The sequence below is a fragment of the Dama dama genome, chromosome 28 (assembly GCF_033118175.1).
Source record: "Dama dama isolate Ldn47 chromosome 28, ASM3311817v1, whole genome shotgun sequence".
NCBI lineage: Eukaryota > Metazoa > Chordata > Mammalia > Artiodactyla > Cervidae > Dama > Dama dama.
Window position 1 is genome coordinate 39851198 of NC_083708.1, and position 22851 is coordinate 39874048.

Consider the following 22851-nt stretch of genomic DNA (forward strand, 5'->3'; position numbering starts at 1 on the left):
CTCCATGCCCAGCCTTCTCTGCCACAGTTTGTAGACTGCACACACTCAGCTAGGCCTATCTGCCAAACTCCTGGTGCTGGTTTTCTGGGGGAGGTAGCCAGGACTCCCCCTTCTTGTAGCCTGCAGGAGAAATCCAACAGACCCTTTGGGGAATGACTTAGTGAGAACAGAACTACCTGTAGTCCTTTGGGGTAGACAAAGAATATGACTTACAAGTTAACAAACAAATCAGGAGAAGCTGAGAACCTTCACCTCCTTTCACCTGGCTTACTCTTACTCATCACTAAGCACCCAGATTGGACTTCCCATTTGATATACCTTCTCTGATTCCCCACAACTGGGTTGGCTGCCTCTCCAGGTGCAACTGGTAAATTCATCACTCAGAGTAAAAACCTGATCAGATTTCTAAGTCATCTGTAACATAAGGTAAGGGTAAGAAGACTATTAAATTGATTCAGATAAGGGAAGTCTTTAAAGATCATGTAAAATAGAAAATGAAGGGACTCTGCTGGATGTTATGTGACAGCCTGGATGGGAGGGGGATTGAGGGGAGAATGGATACATGTATATGTATGGCCAAGTCTCTTCACTGTTCACCTGAAACCATCACAACATTGTTAATTGGCTATACCTCAATACAAAATTTTTTGGTGTTAAAAAAAATAGAAATGAAAAGTTTTCAACCCTGGGGAAAAAAATGAAGGTGACCTTAGCGATCACTTAATCTAAAAGGTTTATTTTGGAGATGAGTAAATTGAGGCCCATGGAGATGAAATGACTTAAACATGTAGGCTCACAGTGAGGCCACAACAGAATAGGCCTAGAGCCCAGTACTCCCAACTTCAAGTTTATTGCTTTTTCCCCCTCTTAATTGTCTAGCTATAAAGATGGAGATGATAATTTCTAAGAGAAGTGTTTGTTATTTTTTTCCACCAGAAAATATTAGACTTGTTAATTAAGAAGATAAAACTTTTGAGAATTCCCTGGCAGTCCAGTGGTTAGGATCTGGTGCTTTCACCACTGGGGCCCAGGTTTGATTCCTGATCAGGGAACTAAGATCCTATAGACTGCATGGCATGGTGCCGGGAGCCAACACATGAGACCCTACCCATGACAAGGCCATGAGGGAGAAAACCTGACAGGCAAGGCGGATCAGGTTTTCAGGGGTTTTGAAAAGGCTAGCTCACGAGATCCCACCCATGATAAGGTCACGAGGAGAAAGCCTGACAGGTAAGGCACATCAGGTTTTCAGGGATTCCGAAAAGCTGCCCCTGGCGCTCACCTTAAAGATGATATCTGTCTTTCTGATGCCTGCCTCAATAGACTACTCCCTAATTTCTGTGACACAGGCAGAAGGCCTTCCCTGATCTCTTCCCAAATAAGAATCAATTTAGAACTTTAATCAATAAGTTTCCCAGGTGGTGGTATTTTATGAGATTATCCAGGGTGAAAGGAGTATTTTAATTTAAACTCCTTTGCTGGTATTTTAGTTTGGCAAATGCATTTATGCCCTTGGTACTAATATGCATGATTGCTTATAATACCCTAATCATAAAATAACATAAAGAACCCGATCATATAAAGGCCCTAAGAGACATAGAGCCCTTTGGGGGGTGAGGAAGCCCTATTAGAAAACACAAGAAAAATTATTCTAAAAGTAGCTATTGGGTTAACATTTGCTTGCTGTGTTTTTGCTCTTAATGTGCTAAGGTTGTGTTATAGAAACCATTGTTAATATAGTTATAGAGCTAGAAAAATAAGAGCGTAGCCCTAGTGTGGTAACAATGAGATGGTTGCTAACTGTCAGCCAGGAGTGCTAGGCAGAGGCTGCCTCACTGAAGCTGCAGAGTCTGTGTGGGTAAACTTCTTAGATAAACACAACTGACAACTTCTGCAGAAGGATTAATTTTTATGTTAACAAGGTTATACTTCTACTCTGTACTGTTGCCCTATGAGACTGCTACCTTTCAGTTAAGGTCACCATAGAAACAGAAAATAGGTTTACATTCACCTGGCTTGCATAAAATGTTAATAGGCCCCAAGGTCAGAAGATAATGTACAAGACCCTCATAAACAAAGAAGTATGCAGAAAACACCCTGGTTTCGTGAAGAACAAGCTGATGTAATGTTAAACTATCTTCCCCTTAGAAATGTACTAATTTAGGGTATAAAAGCCATGGTAAAAAATAAAGCATTGCCAGACTCTGCCAGACCCTGCAAACACCCCTGTCTGGTTACTCTCTCTCTCCCTCGCAGACTTGGCCCTATCAAGGCTGGTCTCACGTGTCTTCTCTCTCTCTCTCTCGCAGACGCCGTTCATCCTGAGGGTATCCCCTGGATCCTGCCGAGGCTGGACCCCTGTAGCATGGCCAATTTTTTTTTTTAAAGATATAATTTTTTGGTACATAGAAAAATTTCAAGCAAGATCAGATTTTGCACACGTGCAAAATCACAATCTTTTCTCCACATTTCCCAAGTGGAAAGAAGACTTCTTACCTGAAACACTGGTATTCATAGAGTCTGGAGATGCAGAACCCTGGATGTCAGGGTCAGTGTCATCAACAGGAACCTTTTCATTTTCCTGACCAACCACAGGGACTTCATCAACAGCTACACTCAGAGCTTTGGAGATGGGTAAATACTGGAGGGCCTTCAGAAGGGGACAACAAAGGGGCCACGTGTCAATTCAGTTCTCAAAGAAGCTTCCAGACTTTGTTTCAGGAGCAACCCTTTGGTTTGTTAAGGGAGGAAGGAGGTGGAGGTGGGCCTTAGTAATCTGCTCAATCATGAGGGGCTAAATCTGGAGTTAGGGACCTTGTGTTGTTACCAATTCTAAGTGACCTTAACATCCAGGCAGGCCTACCTTGATCAATGACCCATAAAGAGCAGGGCATCGTGTGAGGTGCTAGAGATACAAAAATAAGTAAGACATGGACCAAATTCAAAGAGTTCAGAGTTTAGTGGGGGACCAGGACTTAGGAGCAGATCATTACTATGCCATGTAACAGGGGAGAGATGATTCAGAGGTAGACCTCACAGTGACTGATTGGGGAAGGAATGATGTCAGGATGATGGCCAGGAGTCATGGTTGGTGGTATCGCTAAGATGAGGTGCAGTGGAGTAAGAAAAAGTTAGGTGGCAAAACAGCAATCTTTCTAAAACAGAATGTGGTCACATCGCTCCTTTCTGATGCCTGTATCTTGCAGTAGGGCCTCTCCTCTGTGACTCTCTTTACTCTGTGATTATACTCATCACATTGTATTTAAGTTAACTATTTGCTTGCCCTTTTTCCTATCATCCTGTGACTCACATTTTGCTGCTGCTGTTCAGTCACCAAGTCACGTCCCACTCTTTGCTAACCCATGGGTTACAGCATGCCAGGCCTCCCTGTCCCTCACCATCAGCAAAGATTAAATACCCCCACATGGCCCAGGATATGTCCCTGGCATAAGTTAGGCCCTCACTAGAGGTTGCTGAATAAAAAAAGTGGATCTACATTAGAGAGCATAAATCCAGAACAAGAGGCTGAAAACAAGAAATCATAGAGTGAATACAAAGTAGTGTAACAGAGACATCTTTGGGAAAGCTAAATGGAGTGATTTCATTACAGCAAGATTCCAAAGAAAAATAGTTTCAAAGGTCTCAAAGAAAAAAGCTAGTGACCCATTATTTTCCTGTCGTTTGTAAGGCAGATGGAATACAGAAACTGACAACCCCAAATTAGGTGACAGGTGTGAAGAAAACAATGTCCTGACCGTCCTGGGGAGGCAATGCGTCACCATATACCTGTTTCACATACCTGCACATAGTGGTGAATAATCCTGAGTGAGTGTAGGTGACACACTAACCAATTTGTGTAAATAGTCAGGTCTTCCTGTGTCACTAAGTTAGGAGGGTTCTGTTTTCCCATAAGGAAGTTTTCTCGGGCAACTGACAATCGATCAGCTCTCTGAAGAGCGTCGTTGTATTCCTGCATAATGTAGACAACTTGTTTCTGTTTAAGAGAGATACCAAGACAGAAGTTGCTGATTTGCAAGCCTTATTCTTTCTGTCATTTGCTTCCAAGTATAGTGTATTACTGTTTGGGAGCCAAATAAGAAGCTCTTGTAATATTAAAACTCTTCCATATTTTGAATTTGACTGATAAGGACAGCGATCAGTCATATTCTCACAACTTTGAAGGAAAGTGACCCTAGCAAAGAGTCAGTGCATAAGGAAATTTAGTAACTGGAGTTGGCTTCTTAGATTTTTTAGCTATAGCCTATGAAGAAAAATAAATTTTCTATAATATAAAGCCACCCTCAAATCTCATTTTTAAAAACAGTACTGTTATCTTCTGCCACAGGGAGAAATGACAAGTAAGGGCATCCGTTAGTTCCTTTCCCATCTTTAACCACCACTTAAAACAGTGACAAGATATATTTTTTGTGGAGATGTAAACTGGTGCATATAATGATAATATGAAAACAGTATAGAAATTTCTCAAAAAATTAAAAATAGAACTACCATACTTATAAGAGCCACTATGGAGAAAAGTATGGAGATTCCTTTAAAAATAAGGAATAAAACTACCATATGACCCAGCAATCCCACTACTAGGCATATATCCTGAGAAAACCATAATTGAAAGAGACACATACACCCCAATGTTCACTGCAGCACTATTTACAACAGCCAGGACATGGAAGCAACCTAGGTGTGCATCAACAGATGAATGGATAAAGAAGTTGTGGTACATATATACAATGGAATATTGCTCAGCCAATTAAAAAAGGAACAAATTTGAGTCAGTTTAACTGAGGAGGACAAACTTAAAATCTGTTATACGGTGTGAACTAAATCTGAAAGAGAAAAACAAATATCGCATATTAATGCATATATTTATATACGGAATCTAGAAAAATGGTACTGATGAAACTATTTGCAGGGCAGGAATAAAGACAAAAATGTAGAGAATGGATTTGTGGACACAGTGGGGGAAGGAGAAGGTAGGATGAGAGATTAGCACTGAAACATACATTGCCATGTTTAAAACAGATAGCAAGTAGGAAGTTGCTGTTATAACACAGGGAACTCAGTCTGGTGCTCTGGGATGACCTAGAGGAGTGAGATGAGGGCCTGGGAGGGAGGCTCCCGAGGGAGGGGATGTATGTATACTTATATCTGATTATTGTTGTATGGCAGAAACCAACACAATATTGTAAAGCAATTATCCTCCAATTAAAAATAAAAATTAAAAAAAACAGAACTACCATATGATCCAGCAATCCCATTTTTGGGTATATATTCAAAGAAAACAAAATCAGTATTTTAAAGCAATATCTATATTTCAACATTCCATTTCAGCATTATTCATAATAGTCAAGATATGAAAACCTAAGGGTCTGTTGATGGATGAATGGATAAAGAAAATGTGGTAAAAATACATAGAATGGAATATTATTCAGTCATGAAGAGGAGGGGAATCCTAGAATTTGTAATAACATGAATAAATCTAGAGGACATTATGCTATATGGAATAAGCCAGACAGAGAAAAGGACAAATACCCTTTCATGTGGAATCTAAAAAAAAAAAAAAAAAAAGTCAAACTCAGAGAAGCAGAGAAGGGGCTGGGGCTTAGGGGAAAAGGGGAGATGTTGGCCAAAGGGTACACAGTTTATGTAGCATGAATAAGTCTAGAGATATAATGTACAGGCATGATGACTATACTAAATAATAGCATTGACAAGCTTAATGGCCATTTTGTTTCATTATAGAAAATAGCCCATAGATTCTGTTCATGGGCTTCCTACCTTGTAAAAAGGATAAAGTTGCTCCATGATCTTACTGTGATGGCAAAATCTCTTCCATCTAAGCATGTGTAAATATTTACTCTGGGCCAGCTGGGTAATTCTCTCTGTATAATGCTTTAACAACAACAACAACAAAAATTAACTAGAATACAATTATAATAGGAAGGAAAGAAGGAAGAGTGTTCTCAGTCGTGACTGACTCTGTGAACCAATGGACTGTAGCCCGCCAGGCTCCTCTGCCCATGGGATTCTCCAGGCAAGAATACTGGAATGGGTTGCCCTTTCCTCCTCCAGGGGATCTTCCCACCCCAGGGACTGAACCCATGTCTCCTGCATTGGCAGGCGGGTTCTTTACCAACTACACCACAGGAAGACTGGATTAAACCTTAAGAACAAAAATAATAGCAAAATAAGTTTGGCTGTTTTGGAAGGCTCTATCGATATTTTCTACATGAAGATCATAAAATTAAGAAACCTGGCTCAATATACCATTCAAATTTAAATAGGTATTTTGTCAATCCAACAGATTATAATTTCATCTAACAGTTGTTGAAGTTTTAACAGTGACATAAAAGCCTATAAAATTATCTAAAGCTAAGCTTAAAATTTTTTAAAAAACTGAAGTTTATGAATCTAAAGTACAAAAAACATTATAAATGAGATTATAGCTTTTAACCTTAGATCAAGAATTTTACTTATACGTAAGTATAGTCAAATAAGCCAATTCTTAAAAAATTTAATTTCTGATAAAAATGATACTGCTATGATGGAATAAATAGGATCAGATGCACCCTTCCATCATAAACAATTAGAAAATAGGGCAAATTACACAAGGAAACTGTTTTCTGACATTCAACAACAGGCAATGCAGGACTCTTGTCCTTCAGAGAAAGGAAACAAATGAAATGAGCTCTGGTTTTCTGTCTGAAGAAGGCAGTTTTTGAACCAGAATAGGAAATCAGAGCATGATGGTCTCTCTGAGTTAAGGATAGAGAAATCAAGTTTGGGAAGTTGAGTCAGCTGGAGTTCACAGGGCAGAGTAATGGAGAGGAGAAAGTTATGCAGAAAAAGGGCTCCAGAAACCTACACAGAGATTTCTGAGTTCTTTGCTGGCTATTAAGCACTGCATGCAGAGGGTAGAACTCCCTGAGGCTGTGCAAAGAATAGCAAACCAGGGAATTGTAAACTGGACATTTCTCAGAGTTCAAACAGAACTAGGACATGTTCAAGTTTCAATCTGACAGAGTGAAGAGTCCTCACTAAATACCTGGGGCATTCAGCAGAAACACAAAAGGGGTGACAATTTAGTAAGAAGAATAAGCTATGTCTGGAGTAAAAGTTACTCTAAACCTGCTCTAGCAAAGCTTCAAGACAAAGCTTTGTAAGTGTGAAACTGATCTATAACTTAATTGCCTGCTAGAATGAAGTATAACATCTTTAAAGGAATATAAAAAAAATCAGCATTCAGCAATGTAAAACTGCAATGCCCAGTGTTCAGAAAAATTACTAGACATGCAAATAAGCAGAAAAATATGACCCATAAGAAGGAGAAAAATTAATGAAGAGAAACAGGCCCAGAAATGGCATCAGTGATGAAATTAGCCACCAAAGACGTTAAAAGAGTTTTTATTACTATGCTCAGTATGTTCAAGAATTGAAAGGAAAATGTGAACATAATAGAGAAAAGAAAAATATTTAAAAAAATTAAATAGAACTTCTAGAAATGAAGACTATAATAAATGAAATAAAAAAATTCATTGGATAGGATTAACAGCAGATTAGAACTAGACATGGAAAAATGGACTGATTCAAAATTGGGAAAGAAGTATATCAAGGCTGTATATTATCGCCCTGCTTACTTAACTTATATGCAGGGTACATCATGCTAAATGCCAGGTGGGATGAATCACAAGCTGGAATCAAGACTGCCAGGAGAAATATCAACAACCTCAGATATGCAGATGATCTTCTGCTTCAATTAGGTCCCCACCATTTCTGTCCTTTATTGAGCCCATCTTTGCATGACATGTCCCCTTGGTATCTCTAATTTTCTTGAAGAGATCTCTAGTCTTTCCCGTTCTATTGTTTTCCTCTATTTCTTTGCATTGATCACTGAAGAAGGCTTTCTTATCTCTCCTTGCTATTCTTTGGAACTCTGCATTCAAATAGGTATATCTTTTCTTTTCACCTTTGCTTTTTGCTTCCCTTCTTTTCACAGCTATTTGTAAGACCTCCTCAGACAGCCATTTTTCTTTTTTGCATTTCTTTTCCTTGGGGATGGTCTTGATTCCTGTCTCCTGTACAATGTCACGAACCTGCATCCATAGTTCCTCAGGTACTCTGTCTATCAGATCTAATCCCTTAAATCTATTTCTCACTTCCACTGTATAGTCATAAGGGATTTGATTTAGGTCATACCTGAATGGGGTAGTGGTTTTCTCCACTTTCTTCAATTTCAGTCTGAATTTGGCAATAAGGAGTTCTTGATCTGAGCCAGAGTCAGCTCCCGGTCTTGTTTTTGCTGACTGTATAGAGCTTCTCCATCTTTGGCTGCAAAGAATATAATCAATCTGATTTCGGTGTTGACCATCTGGTGATGTCCACGTGTAGAGTCTTCTCTTGTGTTGTTGGAAGAGGGTGTTTGCTATGACCAGTGCGTTCTCTTGGCAGAACTCTATTAGCCTTTGCCCTGCTTCATTCTGTACTGCCAGGCCAAATTTGCCTGTTACTCCAGGTGTTTCTTGACTTCCTACTTTTGCATTTCAGTCCCCTATAATGAAAAGGACATCTTTTTTGGGTGTTAGTTCTAGAAGGTCTTGTAGGTCTTCATAGAACTGTTCAACTTCAGCTTCTTCAGCATTACTGGTCAGGGCATAGACTTGGATTACTGTGATATTGAATGGTTTGCCTTGGAAACGACCAGAGATGATTCCGTCATTTTTGAGATTGCATCCAAGTACTGCATTTCGGACTCTTTTGTTGACCATGATGGCTACTCCATTTCCTCTAAGGGATTCCTGCCCACAGTAGTAGATATAATGGTCATCTGAGTTAAATTCACCCATTTCAGTCCATCTTAGTTAGCTGATTCCTAGAATGTCGATGTTCACTCTTGCCATCTCCTATTTGACCACTTCCAATTTGCCTTGATTCATGGATGTAACATTCCAGGTTCCTATGCAATATTGCTCTTTACAGCATCGAACCTTACTTCTATCACCAGTCCCATCCACAACTGGGTGTTGTTTTTACTTTGGCTGCATCCCTTCATTCTTTCTGGAGTTATTTCTCCACTGATCACCAGTAGCATATTGGGCACCTATCAACCTGGGGAGTTCATCTTTCAGTGTCCTCTCTTTTTGCCTTTTCATGCTGTTCACGGGGTTCTCAAGGCAAGAATACTGAAGTGGTTTCCTATTCTCTTCTCCAGAGGGAATAAAAAATTTTAAAAAATAAATAATAAAAATAGAGGAGGAGCCAAGATGGCAGAGGATTAGGATGGGGAGACCACTTTCTCCCCTACAAATTCATTGAAAGAACATTTGAGTGCTGAGCAAACTTCACAAAACAACTTCTGATCACTAGCAGAAGACATCAGGTGCCCAGAAAAGCAGCCCATTGTCTTTGAAAGGAGGTAGGACAAAATATAAAAGATAAAAAGAGAGACAAAAGAGCTAGGGATGGATACCCATCCCGGGAAGGGAGTCTTAATAGAGGAAGTTTCCAAACACCAGGAAACCCTCTCACAGGCAGGTCTGGGGGAACTTACGAATCTCGAAGGGCAACCTAACTGGGAGGAAAAATAAATAAAACTCACAGATTACATGCCTAAAAGCAACTCCAAGCAAAAAAGTACCCCAGACGCCCGCATCCGCCACCAGCAAGTGAGGGCTGAACGGAGAGGAGCAGGCGGCATTGCTTAGGGTAAGGACAGGGCCCGAATGCCCTGAGGGCAATCAGAGGGTACTAACTTGAGATAGCAACTTAAACTGTGGATTAGCAAGAGAGAGAGAGAAAATTAACCTGCCGGCCATTCGCAGAACAAAGGGACTGAGCAACTCCAGAGAAGAGCTACACAGTGGCGGACCAGCCCATCCCCACCGGAGGCAGGAGGGAGGGGGGAGGGGAAACGGGCAAACTCGGCACCAGAGACGGCACCCCCTACCAAACTGCAAAAGGCCTCCAGTTTCTAACCAAAGACTTCCTGAGATTCTGGATGGTCTAGATCCACCGGGAGGGTCGCAGCTAGAGGCCAGCTCTCGAGAATAGACACAAGTCGCAGGCACTGGATTGGTGCGTGGAAACTGAGGCTGGGACTGCGGAGGGGAGAAGGCGCACCGCACCTGGGGAGAGTGCGCCCGTCAAGCTCCTGGCTGCCTGAGCTGCTCCCACCGGGGAAGGCACAAAACGCAGGCCCAACCGAATCTGCGCTTTTGTGTAGTACCCGAAAACTGGAACTGCACACAACGCAGGGCCCGCTCCATATAGAGCAGCCAGGAGCCTAAGCAGTGTAGATGGGGAAAGCACATACCCATGAGCGGCGGCAAACCCAGTGTGGACGGAACACTGTGAGTGCTCCCTACACACAGCCATATCTGTCTGCAGCGCCCCTCCCTCCCCTCAGCAGGACTGAACTAGTGAACCTAAATAAGAGACCACCTCCGTCCGCCTGTGTCAGGGCGGAAATTAGACACTGAAGAGACCGGCGAACAGAAGCCAAATAAACAAAGGGAACCGCTTCAGAAGGTGCAACAGAATAAAATCCCTGTAGGTAACACCGACTACACCGGAAGGGGCCTATAGATATCGAGAAGTGTAAGCTGGAACGAGGAGCTATCTGAAACTGAACCGAACCCACACTGACCGCAACAGCTCCAGAGAAATTCCTAGATATATTTTTACCTTTTTTTTTTTAATAAAAAATTTTTTTTTCTTTTTTTTCTTTTTTCTCTTTTATTTTCTTTTAAAATTCCCTATTACTCCCCTATTACTCCTTAACTTTCATTTTCATTTTCATATATTTTTACTATTTTTTTAATTAGGAAAAAAAATTTTTGTCCTGTTATATTTTTTCTCTTATTTTCTTTGAAAGTCCTCTATTATTCCTCTATGACTCCTTAATTTTCATTTGCATTTCACTATAACCTTGCAAAAAAAAAAGGAGAAGCCCTATTTTTAAATGCACTTCATATATATTTCTAAAATTTTTTGTGTTTTTGTTTTTAATATCATATTTTTAAGAGTTTAACCTCTACTCTAGATTTTTAATCTTTGTTTTTCAGTATTTGATATCAATTTTGGACATTTAAGAATCCAATATTCAGTACCCATTTTTACTCAGGAGTGTGTTGATTATTCTCTCCCACTTTTGACTCTCAGTTTTCTACCTCAGAACACCTCTATTTCCTCCTTTCCCCTTATCTTCCCAATCCAATTCTGTGAATCTCTGTGGGTGTCTGGGCTACAGAGAACACTTTGGGAACAGAGAACTGCGTAGATCTGTTTCTCTCCTCTTGAGTCCCCCTTTTTCTCCTCCTGCTCATCTCTATCTCCCTCCTCCCTCTCCTCTTCTTCATGTAACTCTGTGAACCTCTCTGGGTGTCCCTCATGGTGGAGAATCTTTTCACCATTAACCTAGAAGTTTTATTATCAGTGCTGGAGAAGTCTTGAGACTACTGGATGAATAGAACTGAAATCCAGAGGCAGGAGACTTAAGCCCAAAACCTGAGAACACCAGAAAACTCCTGACTACATGGAACATTAAGTAAAAAGAGACCATCCAAAAGCCTCCATACCTACACTGAAACCAACCACCACCCAAGAGCCAATAAGTTCCAGAGCAAGACATACCACGCAAATTCCCCAGCAACGCAAGAACATAGCCCTGAGCGTCAACATACAGGCTGCCCAGTCACACCTAACACAGAGACCCATCTCGAAACTCATTACTGGACACTCCATTGCACTCCAGCAAGAAGAAATCCAGTTCCATGCACCAGAACACCGACGCAAGCTTCCCTAACCAGGAAACCTTGACAAGCCAATTGTCCAACCCCACCCACTGGGTGAAACCTCCACAATAAAAAGGAACCACAGACCACCAGAATACAGAAAGCCCACTCCAGACACAGCAATCTAAACAAGATGAAAAGGCAGAGAAATACCCAACAGGTAAAGGAACATGAAAAATGCCCACCAAGTCAAACAAAAGAGGAGGAGATAGGGAATCTACCTAAAAAAGAATTTAGAATAATGATAATAAAAATGATCCAAAATCTTGAAAACAAAATGGAGTTACAGATAAATAGCCTGGAGACAAAGATTGAGAAGATGCAAGAAATGTTTAATAAGCACCTAGAAGAAATAAAAAAGAGTCAATTAAAAATGAATAATGCAATTAATGAGATCAAAAACACTCTGGAGGGAACCAAGAGTAGAATAATGGAGAAAGAAGATAGGATAAGTGAGGTAGAAGATAGGATAAGTGAGGTAGAAGATAAAATGGTGGAAATAAATGAAGCAGAGAGGAAAAAAGAAAAAAGAATCAAAAGAAATGAGGACAACCTCAGGGACCTCTGGGGCAATGTGAAACACCCCAACATTCGAATCATAGGAGTCCCAGAAGAAGAAGACAAAAAGAAAGGCCATGAGAAAATACTTGAGGAGATAATAGCTGAAAACTTCCCTAAAATGGGGAAGGAAATAGTTACACAAATCCAAGAAACCCAGAGAGTCCCAAACAGGATAAACCCAAGGCGAAACACCCCAAGACACATGTTCATCAAATTAACAAAGATCAAACACAAAGAACAAATATTAAAAGGGGCAAGGGAGAAACAACAAATAACGCACAAAGGGATTCCCATAAGGATAACAGCTGATCTATCAGTAGAAACCCTTCAGGCCAGAAGGGAATGGCAGGACATACTTCAAGTAATGAAAGAGAATAACCTACAACCTAGATTACTGTACCCAGCAAGGATCTCATTCAGATATGAAGAAGAATTTAAAAGCTTTACAGACAAGCAAAAGCTGAGAGAATTCAGCACCACCAAAGCAGCTCTTCAACAAATGCAAAAGGATCTTCTCTAGACAGGAAACACAGAAAGGTTGTATAAACGCGAACACAAAACAACAAAGTAAATGGCAACGGGACCATACCTATCAATAATTACCTTAAATGTAAATGGGTTGAATGCCCCAACCAACAGACAAAGACTGGCTGAATGGATACAAAAACAAGACCCCTATATATGCTGTCTACAAGAGACCAACCTCAAAACAAGGGACACATACAGACTAAAAGTGAAGGGCTGGAAAAAAATATTAGTTGGAGGCTAATTACTTTACAATATTGTAGTGGTTTGTGTCATACATTGACATGAATCAGCCATGGATTTACATGTATTCCCCATCCCGATCCCCCCTCCCACCTCCCTCTCTACCCAATCCCTCTGGGTCTTCCCAGTGCACCAGGTCCGAGCACTTGTCTCATGCATCCAACCTGGGCTGGTGATCTGTTTCACCCTAGATAATATACATGTTTCGATGCTGTTCTCTTGAAACATCCCACCCTCGCCTTCTCCCACAGAGTTCAAAAGTCTGTTCTGTACATCTGTGTCTCTTTTTCTGTTTTGCATATAGGGTTATCGTTACCATCTTTCTAAATTCCATATATATGTGTTAGTATGCTGTAATGTTCTTTATCTTTCTGGCTTACTTCACTCTGTATAAGGGGCTCCAGCTTCATCCATCTCATTAGGACTGGTTCAAATGAATTCTTTTTAATGGCTGAGTAATATTACATGGTGTATATGTACCACAGCTTCCTTATCCATTCGTCTGCTGATGGGCATCTAGGTTGCTTCCATGTCCTGGCTATTATAAACAGTGCTGTGATGAACATTGGGGTGCATGTGTCTCTTTCAGATCTGGTTTCCTCGGTGTGTATGCCCAGAAGTGGTATTGCTGGGTCATATGGCAGTTCTATTTCCAGTTTTTTAAGAAATCTCCACACTGTTCTCCATAGCAGCTGTACTAGTTTGCATTCCCACCAACAGTGTAAGAGGGTTTCCTTTTCTCCACACCCTCTCGCATTTATTGCTTGTAGGCTTTTGGATAGCAGCCATCCTGACTGGTGTGTAATGGTACCTCATTGTGGTTTTGATTTGCATTTCTCTGATAATGAGTGATATTGAGCATCTTTACATGTGTTTGTTAGCCATCTGTATGTCTTCTTTGGAGAAATGTCTGTTTAGTTCTTTGGCCCATTTTTTGAGAAGCTGTGGTACATATACACCATGGAATATTACTCAGCCATTAAAAAGAATTCATTTGAATCAGTTCTAATGAGATGAATGAAACTGGAGCCCACTATACAGAGTGAAGTAAGCCAGAAAGATAAAGACCATTACAGCATACTAACACATATATATGGAATTTAGAAAGATGGTAACGATAGCCCTATATGCAAAACAGAAAAAGAGACACAGATGCACAGAAGACTTTTGGACTCTGTGGGAGAAGGCGAGGGTGGGATGTTTCAAGAGAACAGCACTGAAACATGTATATTATCTAGGGTGAAACAGATCACCAGCCCAGGCTGGATGCATGAGACAAGTGCTCAGACCTGGTGCACTGGGAAGACCCAGAGGGATTGGGTAGAGAGGGAGGTGGGAGGGCAGATCGGGATGGGGAATACATGTAAATCCATGGCTGATTCATGTCGATGTATGACACAAACCACTACAATATTGTAAAGTAGTTAGCCTCCAACTAATAAAAATAAATGAAAAAAAAAAAAAAAAAGAAAAAAAAATTTTTTCCTAATTATGAAAATCACAAAAATATATGAAAATGAAAATTAAGGGGTAATGGGGGAGTAATAGGGAATTTTAAAAGAAAATAAAAGAGAAAAAATAACAAAGAAAAGAAAAGAAAAGAAAATTTTTTAATTAATTAAAAAAAAAAAAAACGGTAAAAATATATCTAGGAATTTCTCTGGAGCTGTTGCAGTCAGTGTGGGTTTGGTTCAGTTTTAGATAGCTCCTCGTTCCAGCTTATACTTCTCCATATCTATAGGCCCCTTCCGGTGTAGTCGGTATTACCTACAGGGATTTTAATCCGTTGCACTGGTCCCTTCTGAAGCGGTTCCCTTTGTTTATTTGGCTTCTGTTCGCCGGTCTCTTCAGTGTCTAATTTCTGCCCTGACACAGGCGGGTGGAGGTGGTCTCTTGTTCAGGTTCTCTAGTTCAGTTCTGCTGGGAGGGAGGGGCACTGCAGACAGATATCCCTGGCCTGTGTGGGTAGGACTCACAGTGTTCTGGCCACACTGGGTTTGCCCCCACTCACGGGTGTGTGCTCTCCCTGTCTACGCTGCTCAGGCTCCCGGCTGCTCTATATGGAGCCTGCCCTGCGTTGCGTGTGGTTCCAGTTTTCGGGTATTCCACAAATGCTCGGACTTGGTTGCGCCTGCGTTTTGTGCCTTCCCCAGCGGGAGCAGCTCAGGCAGCCAGGAGCTTGACGGGTGCACTCTCCCCTCCGCGGTCCCAGCCTCAGTTTCCGCGCTCACCAGTCGGGTACCTGCGCCTTGTGTTTAGCCACGACCCTCCCGGCGGATCTAGACCATCCAGAATCTCAGGAAGTCTTTGGTTAGAAACTGGAGACCTGTTTGCAGTGTGGTAGGGGATGCCGTCTCTGGGGCCAAGTTTGCCCCTTTCCCCTCCCCCCTGCCTCCTGCCTCTGGCGGGGATGGGCCGGTCCGCCACCGTGTAGCTCTTCTCTGGAGTTGCTCAGTCCCTTTGTTCTGCGAACGGCCGGAAGTGTGTTCGGGCAGGTTAATTTTCTCTCTCTCTTGCTATCCCACAGTTTAAGTTGCTATCTCACGAAAGCTCCCTCCGATTGCTCTCAGGGCATTCGGCCTGGTCCTTACCCTAAGCAATGCCACCCGCTCCTCTCCGTTCCACCCCCTCTTGCTGGTGGCGGATGCGGGCATCTGGGGTACTTTTCTGCTGGGAGTTGCTTTTAGGCACGTAATCTGTGGGTTTTATTTATTTTTCCTCCCAGTTAGGTTGCCCTTCGAGATTCGTAACTTCCCCCAGACCTGCCCGTGCGAGGGTTTCCTGGTGTTTGGAAACTTCCTCTATTAAGACTCCCTTCCCGGGACGGGTATCCATCCCTAGCTCTTTTGTCTCTCTTTTTATCTTTTATATTTTGTCCTACCTCCTTTCGAAGACAATGGGCTGCTTTTCTGGGCGCCTGATGTCCTCTGCTAGCGATCAGAAGTTGTTTTGTGAAATTTGCTCAGCGTTCAATTGCTCTTTCGATGAATTTGTAGGGGAGAAAGTGGTCTTCCCGTCCTATTCCTCCGCCATCTTGCCTCCTCCCCCCCATACTGTTTTTCTTAACTCTCCTATTATTAGACATTTAGGCAACTCCAATTTTTTCACTTTTATTATAATGCTGCAATAATGATCTTTATGGAATATCTTCCCGCCACTCCCCATGTTGTGAGTTATTTTCTTAACAGAGATTTCCAGAAATATCTTCCCTAGGTCAGCCAACAGTTTTTGAGGTCTGCAACCATCTTAGTCAACGTTACATTGCTTCATAATACCAGGACAGGGAGTAACTAGTAGAAACTGTGCCAATTGTTTAGTGGCTGTAACTAAGCTGAACTTAAAGGGCGTGTTGTAGCTGTTGTTCAGTTGCTAAATCATGTCTGACTCTTTGTGACCCCCAGGGACTGCAGCACATCAGGCTTCCCTGTCCTTCACTATTTCCCGGAGTTTGGCGTGGGTCTCTAGCAAAGAAGAGCATTTATATTAACCAAATTCTGCAAACCATACATATAGAGAAGATTGTACCCTGGCCAGAGGACATACCAGAAAGCCAGTTCTGTGCATACATTTCTACTAAATTTCAAATCTGCTTTTCAAATTGCAAAATGACTCTTACCTGCAACAGAAGCAAAGGTAAATTTTCAGGAGTGTATTCTCTCTTTAGGCAGCTCTCTAGCTCCCTCTGCATGACATCTGGTTGAATAACAAGGGACTTTGACTCGGCCACCTGTACCCCAGAGAACAGAGCAAGCAAAGGGAAAGAAGGAAACAAAACAATCAGTGTCGATGACAGGAAATGACACACAGTTTCTGATAGCTTTCATATGTTATGCTGTTATACCTAAGATTTCAAATAATTATTTTTAACATCATAAAGCAAGGAACTGTAAAGTTGAACACTCCACAAAAATCAGATATCTCCGAAGGATTGGCCTTCTCTTGTCCAGCAGTGAGCTGAATGTTTTTTCATTGTAAACACTGTCAATAAGACCAGCTGCTTGTTTACAAAAATAAGTTCTCCTAGTCAAGTTTCCAACAACTTAGCAAATTCTAATTTACTGTTGTATTGAAATAGCCCATTGTTTTACTCACCTGTAAAGTTTTCTTTAGGGCCAGTTCCCTTTCTCTTCTAAAGTAAGAGATGTCCTTTGGCATTCGAACAGAGCTGCAGAAAATTTTAGAAGTTGTAATTATAGAAGCTATTATAAATCAGATTAAAGACTGTTGCTATTGTTTAGTTGCTAAGTCAAGTCTTACTCTTTGCAACCCCATAGACTACAGAGCGCCATGCTTCCCTGTCCTTCACTATCTCCTGGAGTTTGCTCAAACTCATGCTCATTGTGTCAGTGATGCTATCCATCCTCTGTCACCCACTTTTCCTCCTGCCCTGATTAATCTGCAACTCCACAACTGCTCATTTCTAAATAAATATATTATACTGGATTATTGGTGGCATGTAAAGGCCACAGGCTTCTGTCTTAGTCAGAACCTCTCTTGTGTACACCTCACTCTTGTTAAACCTTAACCTGGGCCAGTTGTCCTCTCCTTCTGCTCACAAATACACAGTCTTTCCTTTCACCCCAACTTATCTCTTTAGAAACAGAGACAGTGGTGAGGACGTTTCTTACCCCTACCCATAGTTCCTTCAGTAATCTCATTTCTAACAATTACTGTGCTTATCAGACCTCTATCTCATCTATTTTATTTGACACATAAAATCAGTATTATTCAAACAAAATGTTTTTGTGTTCTAGCTCAGTTAACTGGAGGGTGCAAATGATCCTTAAATATCAAACATGAAATACTTTGGAAATTATCTTAACCAAACTTTCTGCTTCAAAAAATTTATTCATCTCTAGGAAACACACTGCAGAAGTGCTTGCTTAGGCACTCTCATTGACTGTTGTCCAAGCCTAACCATGAGGAAGGTGTTTGAACCAGGGACTCTGACATAACGAAGTACAAGTAGCATTGCCCTGGTGCCTGATAAGAGGTGGGACCCTGGGTCAGAAAGAGGGGCCCTCTCCCCGTTGGGTGTAAGATACACCCCAGGGCTCGGCAGCTTTGGGAACATTAAAACCATGCTGAAAATGTTACTTTATTAAGATGGGACTCTGCAAACACTGGCAAGGGGCCCACAGGAGATAGTTCTGGAATACATGTGAGAAACGAGATTTGAAGGGGATTGTAGTCAGTAAAGTTCAGATTAATATTGTTCATGTGACCATTTATCAGTCCTCCATGGATAAGTTATAAGGGAAGATGAAAATAGATTGTTAGTTTATACACTTGTCAGCAGTTCACCCCACTGGCATCATGGTCCTGTTTCTCAAAGGAACACCAGCTGACAGTCAGAAGGCCTCTCAATCACATGGGACTAAGCAACCCATGAGCCAGCTGTGTTGACTTCCCAACTGCAGTTGGAATAATGCCTTCTCTTATCTCCTCACGTCTTGGTTTTGATGAAAAAAGATATAAGTTTTGAAAGGGCCTTGAGGGTAAAAGCATTCATAAATCAAAGGTATAATTTCTGTGATTACTGGGTACCTGTATCCTGGCTACAGCCTCACAGAAATGGAAAACAAGTAACCACCTAGAAAGGGGACCAGCTACTAAACAGGCAAGTCAGGGAAACAGAAGAAACCCATTCTTTCCCTGCCTTCTTGTCTTCTAATTCTTTGGCATGCTGGGAGTTTGGGTGGGATTCAGGGCTCAGCTCTCTGACCGTCTCTTGCTCAGATCATGCCTTTCCTCTCAGTTAACCTCAAAGTGCCTGTGAATGACCTAAAGAGTTCAATTGCTATCATTGGCAGCATTTACCTATAGAATAGTCCTTAAGAGAACATCATTTTGCAGAATTCACTATCAGATACCTCATATTATTTTCATTTTTAAATTTCTCATCAAAGTCAAATTCAGTTAAAATATCATTGGAGAAAATAAGGTTTCATTGACTATGGTTTGTATAATAGCTTCTGGAATCTTAAGACAATGATATGTAGGATAGAAGAGCACTTTTTCATTTTCTTTGGTAGCAACATTGCCTCTAAATGCCTTGATGATTCTAGAATATAGGAAAGCCTTAAGGGCAGCAGTCAAGCCTGAGCTTGAGATGATGCCAATTGTCCAAGTAAAAAGGAGAGGGGGCCTCTGATGGAGATTATGGGATGTGAGTAGGGGTTGAAGCTCTTGAAGACCGTGCCTTCACACTGCCACTATTACCTGTAAGTGTGATGAGCTGACCCCTGGAGAGTCCATTGTTCTTCTATCTCAGACTTCAGTTCAGTCAGTTGTGTAGCCAGTTCTTTTTCCAACACCTGGATCCTTTCTGTGGAAGCAATCTTATAAATTTCATCCATGGTTTGCAATTACTAATTTTCCGATCCCTGAAAAAAAGAGCACAAAACTCGTGGCCGATTCCCTTGGTGACCATTACCCAGGGTGTGAGACTATGTCTATCATTGTCCAACAAATCATGTCAACTTTGTGGAAATGTATGCTTTTGTAATTTGAAGAAACAGCTGGATTAGACTATCATTTATGAGTTAATCACTGTTTGGTAAATAGTAGAGAAAATATAGGTTATATCTCCATTGATCATCTTTGTTCAGCCCAGTTCACCTTTAGAAGTATCTCTATTCCAGCTTTGATTGTGAGGATTTATTAAATGAGGTTGGATCTCCCCTGCCTGACCTCCATTGTCTTCATTAAGGCTTGTGGGGCTTACAAACTAAATGTTTGAGTGGTGGTCACTTCTGCTCTCTATCACTTCTGCTGGAACAAATAATAGGTATGTACAGGATCTCTCTACATGCCTAAAGCATATCTCCATAACTTTTTTGAAGGCATGAGCTTCTGACCAGAGGGAACAGACTGTGGGTGGAGAGCTGTATAACATGATCATCATCCATGTACTTTTGGACTCAGAAGAAAATCATGCTTATGTATATGAAAGTGTATTCTTAATTTTAAATGCTTATATTTGTCCTATAGCTTTTATAAATACAATAGTTGATAACTGCACCCCACCCCCTACTCCCCATGACCACTCCAGTTCACAGCTTGTCAGATTCAATACAACTCTATGCTAAGTACTTAGTGTCAATATTTTTATTAGCAACATAAGATTAACTTCATGACCCAGAATGAGACACATCAATTGCAAGAGATTCGTAGATGACGTGTTTCCTCTGCTACTGCTGCACTCATCTGTCCTGGACAAGGGGGTAAAGTTAATCTTGGGCCACCTTAAAGAAGTTTAAAATCTTTAAATCTTCCTTTTAAGATTTTCATTTTCCATTTTCAGAGGTATTTCCTCAAGTTAATCTGCTGGATTTTCAAAAAATATGTAAGATATAGAGGGTTTTTTTTTGTGTGTAGAGGCTACCTTTGGAAGCCTATTTATTCTTTTTATAAATATTAAAAATGCAAATGAGCATCGTGTTCAGTCAGGGTTGTGAACCTGCAGAGTTATAAATCTGTCATGTTTGGCACACTGCTGGAGCGCAATAAAATGCACTGTTGTTGTTCTCAGCAAAAGCAAAATGCTATGAAAAATATTTGCCACTTGGCAGTGAGTGTCCTTTCAAGTTGGGCAAACAGTTAAACAGCTGCCTTCACAGCTGCATTCCAACGAGCAGCCGAGAGCGGCAGCAACACAGACTGACATTTTTCTCCCAAAGGGTGGACATTCTGCTTTTATTTTCTGATCCATTTTCAACACTTCACAGCTCAGAAATGAGAACATTTATTCCTGCATCATTTAGCTTGCTGCACAGTCAAATACAGTACTCACAAAATTAACATAAGGAGAGGTTGGTCATTGCCAACTGTCCATGAAATGCATCCAACCCAGAGGAATCCACCCCTGCTGAGCACTCATGACTAGTGTTAAAGAGACAAACAACTGTTTATTCTGGGAGGGGGAAAGGTGGGTTCCTTTTATTGAGCACCTACTCTGTGTGAGGCAGGCACTGGGCTCTCATTTAAAGTCTCAGAAAAGATTCTCAAGAATTGTTTCAATAGTGTTTTTTTTTTTATTTTAAATAAATACATTTAATTAACTATCAGTTGTAAACAAACCAAAATCCCCTTTATTAACCGTGTTTAAAAAGTGACAGAATCTAAGCTGTAAGGAAAAGATGGTAAGATTACCTTGAGCAGGGTGTGAGGGTGTTCAGTGCATAAAGCGGGCTTCAATGGGGTTAAAGCAGGGATGTTTAGAAGAGAAATACTTCGTAACTTTAGAGTATTATAGCAAAGTGTATAATGCATGTCAAAAACTTCAAAGTGACTACAAAAAGAATGGAAATGCAACACAGACCTTCCCAAGTTAGTGGGGCAGGTGGGGGCCATGAGGGATAGGAAATTGGTCTTTTAATCCAGTAGAGGGTAGGGAAAGAGAAAAAAAGAGAAAGAAGTATGTAAGAAATGAAGTCAAATATTTTGGTAACTATGATAAATGTAAACGGCTAAAGCCCTTCTATCAAAACACATGAATCAGCAGTTCTGAACATTTTTAAAGCCACTAACATTTGGTAATGTGATGTGTACCAAAATAAAACAATGATTTTTATTCTAGCAAATGCCAGAATAGAATTTAAACTGTAAGCAAGTCTCCCCTGTATCACCATGGGGAGACACTTCAATCTTACTCATGAAGACCTGCAGTCTATAATCTCCCTAGGTAAACCACTTTTAATACTTGGTCATCTTTGATCATCAACATGTTCTTTCTCTGCACAGATGAAATTTCTCTTGTTATACATTATATGCCATCTTCTGGATCAGTAGGAGTAAGACTGTTACAACAAAAAGTCATAGCCATCAGTGGCTTAAAGAACAAAATTGATTAAATGTGACTAATGTGTTTGGAAAATGTGTGTAACGTAACGTGTCTGCTCCTCTTGGACATTCAATGACCCTGGTTCCTTCCAAGTCAGTGCCATCATCCCCAAGGCATTGCTCAAATAAACATATTAGTGTCTTCTCTTTAGTGTGGCTATAGAACATGACCTTTAGTTGGATGAAGGGACACAGACAGATATATTTGATGCTCTGAATGGGTTAACCTGCTTCTACTTCTAGTTTTTTGTTGTTGCTGTTCAGTTGCTCAGCCATGTCCAGCTCTGAGACCCCATGGACAGCAGCATGCCAGGATTCCCTGTATTTCACCATCTCCCAGAGTTTGCTCAAACTCCTGTCCACTGAATTGATGATGTCATCCAACCACCTCATCCTCTGTCACGTGCTTCTCTTCCTGCCCTCAATATTTCCCAGCATCAGGATTTTTTCCAGTGAGTTTACCAAGAGCTTTGTTTTTCTTGAATGGGTACTGAATTGTGTTAATTGTTTCTTTGGCATCTATTGAGCTGTGCTGGGCTTAGTCACTCAGTTTTTGCAACCCCATGGACTGTAACCTGCCAGGATTCTCTGTCCATGGGGACTCTCCAGGCAAGAATACTGGAGTGGGTTGCCATGCCCTCCTTCCAATGCAGGGATTGAACCCAGATCTCCTGCATTGCAGGCAGATTCTTTACCAGCTGAGCCACCAGGGAAGTCCAAGAATACTGGAGTGGGTAGCCTATCCCTTCTCCAGGGGATCTTCCTGACCCGAGAATCAAACCGAGGTCTCCTGCATTGCAGGCACATTCTTTAACAGCTGGGCTACCTAATGAAATTAACATGTGATTTTATTTTTTAATATGGTGAATTTCAC

At 41.1% G+C, this 22851-nt stretch overlaps 1 protein-coding gene across 1 annotated transcript; it reads right to left on the reverse strand.

Moving 5' to 3' along the window:
- Nucleotides 1-55: 55 nt before the first annotated feature.
- LOC133048188 (putative uncharacterized protein C6orf183) lies at nt 56-19492 on the reverse strand. The gene is made up of 7 exons (XM_061131809.1): nt 19356-19492; nt 17226-17298; nt 16750-16860; nt 5794-5907; nt 3800-3994; nt 2497-2650; nt 56-120 (listed from the first exon to the last, which is right to left on the reverse strand). The coding sequence occupies exons 1-7, from the start codon at nt 19490-19492 to the stop codon at nt 56-58; spliced, it is 849 nt and encodes a 282-aa protein (XP_060987792.1).
- Between the last annotated feature and the right edge of the window lie 3359 nt (nt 19493-22851).